Source organism: Nicotiana sylvestris, chromosome 9 (assembly GCF_000393655.2).
Source record: "Nicotiana sylvestris chromosome 9, ASM39365v2, whole genome shotgun sequence".
In the NCBI taxonomy this organism is placed as follows: Eukaryota; Viridiplantae; Streptophyta; class Magnoliopsida; order Solanales; family Solanaceae; genus Nicotiana; species Nicotiana sylvestris.
In genome coordinates this window covers 175,454,378-175,459,347 of record NC_091065.1, presented here as the reverse complement: position 1 = coordinate 175,459,347, position 4,970 = coordinate 175,454,378, and the positions used below count along the sequence as shown (strand labels likewise).

General features: G+C 43.9%; 1 protein-coding gene across 1 annotated transcript; it reads right to left on the bottom strand.

Annotated features, from left to right (window-relative positions):
- Positions 1 to 392: 392 nt before the first annotated feature.
- LOC138878626 (uncharacterized) lies at positions 393 to 4,379 on the bottom strand. Its single transcript, XM_070158318.1, has 4 exons — positions 3,775 to 4,379; positions 3,018 to 3,305; positions 1,726 to 2,036; positions 393 to 943 (listed from the first exon to the last, which is right to left on the bottom strand). The coding sequence occupies exons 1-4, from the start codon at positions 4,377 to 4,379 to the stop codon at positions 393 to 395; spliced, it is 1,755 nt and encodes a 584-aa protein (XP_070014419.1).
- Between the last annotated feature and the right edge of the window lie 591 nt (positions 4,380 to 4,970).

Here is a 4,970-nt window from a genome sequence, read left to right as displayed (position 1 = left end):
GTGGGGAGTGTTTGGGTAGAGAGAATGAAAGCCTTCGTCATCCCAATCGGACAAAGTTGTCACTACAGAAAAGCTAAACATAATACCTTTTGACTGTATCCGCATTTACAGCTGCTTCGGGATCTTTCCCTTCGATATCGCCCAGATACAATGCCCCTTGGCAATATCTTTCTGATGATGTATGGGCCTTTCCAATTAAGAGAAAATTTTCCTTTTGCTTCCCGGTGATGGGGAAGGATGCGCCTTAAAACGAGTTGCCCTACTTCGAAATTTCTAGGCCGCACTTTCTTGTTGTAGGCACGGGCCATTCTTTGTTGGTACAACTGCCCATGGCAGACCACGACCATTCGATTTTCATTGATCAAGGTTAACTGTTCCAATCGGGTTTTAACCTACTCACTGTCTTCAATTTCAGCTTCATCGATGATCCGAAGAAAGGGGATTTCAACCTTCATGGGTATTACGGCTTCAGTGCCATAAAGCAAAAGATACGGGGTGGCTCCAATTGATGTGCGCATAGTAGTGCGATATCCCAATAATGCAAATGGTAACTTTTCATGCCACTGCCTGAAACTTTGAATCATCTTTCTCAAAATCTTTTTGATGTTTTTGTTTGCTGCTTCGACGGTACCATTGGCTTTGGGCCGATAAGGAGTGGAGTTCCGGTGCGTTATCTTAAATTGTTCGCATATCTCTCCCATCAAATGACTATTCAAGTTTGCAGCATTGTCTGTGATAATAGTTGCAGGAATGCCAAACCGGCAGATAAGATTGGAGTGCACGAAATCTACCACAGCTTTCTTAGTTACAGATTTGAGAGTGATGGTTTCAACCCATTTCGTGAAGTAGTCAATGGCAACTAGTATGAATCTGTGCCCATTTGAGGCTTTTGGCTCGATTGACCCAATGACGTCCATACCCCAAGCAACAAATGGCCAAGGTACTGACATATGATGTAGTTATGTGGGAGGTGCATGAATCAAATCACCGTGCCCCTGACACTGATGACACTTCCGGACAAAGCTGAAATAGTCCTTTTCCATGGTCATCCAGTAATAGCCCGCTCGAAGGATTTTCTTTGCTAAAACATGCCCGTTCATGTGGGGTCCGCATACTCCCGCGTGTACCTCATGCATGATTCTTCCAGCCTCTTCCGCGTCAACACATCTCAACAAATTGAGGTCCGGAGTTCTCTTGTACAAGACATCACCACTCAAAAAGAAACCACTCGCGTTCCACCTAATGGTTCTCTTCTGGTCTCCACTGGCTTGCTCGGGATATTCTTGCATTTTCAAAAACTTTTTGATGTCATGATACCATGGTTGAGTATTTGGTGCTGTTTCAACCGTATTACAATAACCATGCCTTTCCTAAATTTGGATTTCCAATGGATCAATGTAGGCATTGCCTGGGTACGACAACATTGAGGCTAAAGTGGCAAGTGCATCAGCTAGTTCATTGTGGCAGCGAGGAATGTACCTGAACTCTATTTACTTGAATCGTTTGCCAAGTTCTTCCACATGTTGCCTATAAGGAATAAGCTTGACATCTCGGGTTTCTCATTCTCCTTGAGCTTGTCAGATAATCAAATCTGAGTCTCCAATGATTAACAGTTCTTCAACATCTTCGTCGATTGCCATGTTCATGCCCATAATGCAATATTCGTACTCGGCAGTGTTGTTTGTGTAGAAAACCAAAGCCTAGCGGTGGTCGGGTAATGCTGACCGATGGGCGAGATCAAGATTGCCCCAGTTCCGACACCTTTTGCATTTACCGCTCCATCGAAGAACATTTTCCAAGCATTGATGTCTTCGGATATTGCCTCAACTGAGTTTACCTCTTCATCCGAGATGTAAGTATTCAAAGGTTGGTATTCATCATCGACCGGATTTTCAGCCAAATGATCTGCTAATGCCTGGGCTTTCATTGCCGTGCGAGTGACGTATACTATGTCGAATTTCGTAAGCAGGATCTGCCACTTTGCTAGTCTCCCAGTGGGCATTGGCTTCTGGAATATGTATTTTAAAGGATCCAACCTGGTTATGAGGTAAGTGGTGTAGGATTGCAAATAATGCCTCAACTTCTGAGCGACCCATGTCAAAGCGCAGCAGGTCCTTTCCAACAAAGTGTATTTGGCTTCATAACTAGTGAATTTATTGCTCAAATAGTAAATAGCCTGCTCTCTCTTTCCAGTCACATCGTGTTGCCCGAGGACGCAAAGAATTTTCCAAGACTGTCAGGTACAAGAACAAGGGCCTCCCTGGCTCAGGTGGGACCAAGACTGGTGGATTCAACAGATATTCCTTGATTTTATCAAACGCTCCTTGACATTCATATGTCCACTTGACTGCTGCGTCTTTCTTCAGTAATTTGAATATGGGTTCATATGTGGATGTCAGTTGGGCAATAAATCGGCTGATGTAGTTCAATCTACCCAATGAACTCATAACATCCTTCTTGGTTTTCGGAGGAGGCAAATCTCAAATAGACTTTATCTTTGTTGGGTCTAACTCGATGCCCCTTCGACTGACGATGAATCCCAAGAGTTTGCCGGATGGTACCCCAAATGCACATTTGGCTGGGTTCAGCTTCAAATCATATTTGCGCAGCCGCTCAAAAAACTTTCTCAAGTCCCGAATGTGGTCGCCATGGGTTTTGGATTTGATAATTACATCGTCCACATACACCTCTATCTCTTGGTGCATCATATCATGAAAAATGGCAATCATGGCCCTCATATAGGTTGCCCTGGCGTTCTTGAGACCAAATGGCATGACTTTGTAATAGTATGTACCCCAGGGTGTAGTAAAAGCTGTCTTCTCTGCATCAACACCTGGTGATATCATGCGTAACAATCCACGAAGGACTGTATCTCATGCTTGGCGCAGTTATCAACAAGGATGCGGATGTTCGACAAAGGGAAGTTATCTTTGGGACTTGCCTTGTTTAAATCTCTGTAATCCACACATACCCGGGTCTTCCTTTTTTTCTTTGGCACTAAGACTACATTAGCTAACCATGTGGTGTGCCGGACCACTCGGATCACCCCCGCTTTCAACTGCTTCGTGACCTCTTCTTTGATCTTGTTACTAATATCAGTTTTGAACTTCCTTTGCTTTTGCTGGACTGGGGGACAATCGGGGTATGTTGGCAACTTGTGAACAACCAAATCAACAATTAGTCCTATCATGTTGTCATATGACCAAGCAAACACATCTTTGAACTCAAATAGGAGTTGGATTAATGCTTCTCGAGTTTTTCCGTCTGTGAAAATGCTTATCTTGGTTTCCCTGATTTCTTCAGAACTACCCAGATTTTAACCAGTTCAGTATCATTTAAGTTCGGCTTAGGTTTATTCTCAAATTGTTCCAATTATCTATTTATTTCCCTAAAAGCCTCATCTTCATTGTATTCCGGTTCTTGGTTCATTATTTCGCAATTAGACAGCATGTTTGGATTTGGGCATGAAGTCCGCAAGCATGTCATGTTATTTAAAGCCGCATTATTAGAACTAAAAGAAAAGAGAAAAATGACAAAATCAGAAAGAATAAAGAAAGATGAACGATGAAATATTGATTTCATTTCTTGGAATTTGAAGATAACAAGGTTTACATTGGAAAATTAAAATACAAGAAGCTAAAGGAAACATCCGAGTTACACCCTGAAATAACTCGTGATGCAGAAAAGGTGGCAGGACAGGTGTACCGAGACTCCCGCCTGATCGGGAATGGCATAGCCTTCCTATTCTGCAGCTTAGTGTTAGGTCCCATATACAGCACCTCAGCGGTGCTTGAGCCTTCCCCTGGCTGAACCATGTGGGCTTCATACAGTATCTTCCTCATCGCCCCACAGATCTCTTCAATCTCTTCGGCCGTGAAGACCTCATATTCTTCTTCCCCATGGTATTTTGGCTTGACAAATGTTCTGTAAAGATGCGGCACCGGCTGAGGCAAGACCCAACCATCATTCTTTCTATCATTTGCCCATTTTACATCAGTTGGAGTGGGTCGGAAGACTATCCCAAAGAACTTTTCACTGGCGGTCAGGGTGACAGGTTCCGTTATTCCTTGCAATGATTTCCCGAGCCCCTTCCCCGGCTTGAAGCCATGTCTGATCATTTCTTTGGCCATCATGATTGATGCATTAGAAAGAAAGGGTTGAGGGCAATGGTTTCCCTCTTCGTACTGGTCTGCGACCACAATTTCAAAGGCTTGGTAAACTATGTGCTCACTCCCCTTTCTTGCTTCAAGGCATGGTACTGATGGGTCCCGATAAATTGATTGCTCGTCTTCCCCATGGACCACAATCTCTTGATATTTATGCTCAAATTTACCATCTGATAGAGGGTAGAGGGTACAACCCCCGCTGCATGAATCCATGGCCTTCCCAAGAGAAAATTGTAGGATGTGTCCATGTCCAGAACCTGGAAGGTTACTTCAAAGTCTACTGGGCCGATGGTCAGAATCAGATCGATCTCTCCAATTGTGTCCCTTTTTATACCATCAAAAGCCCGTACACAGACGTTGTTGGGTCGAATTCTTTTGGTCCCGATTTCTATGCGCTGTAGAGTTCAGAGTGGGCAGATGTCTACCCCAGAGCCTCCGTCCAACATAACCCTTTTCACATAGTACCCTTCGCATTTGACTGTCAGGTGCAAGGCTTTGTTATGAGCAGCCCCTTCTGGGGGAAAGTCATTTTTGCTGAAGGAAATCTGGTTAATTGCGAAAAACCTTTCTGCCATCCTCTCCAACTGTTCTACAGAAGTCTCAACAGGAACATATGCTTCGTTAAGGGTCTTGATCAATACCTTCTGATGTTCGGTGGAGTTCATCAGCAAAGCCAACAAGGAGACTTGTTCGAGAAGTTTTCGAAGCTGGTCGATCTCCTCATAATCCGCCATTTTCATCTTTTGAATGAAAGTCTCCGCTTCTTCGGCACTCACGGGTTTCTTAGATGGGAAGCACTTTCGA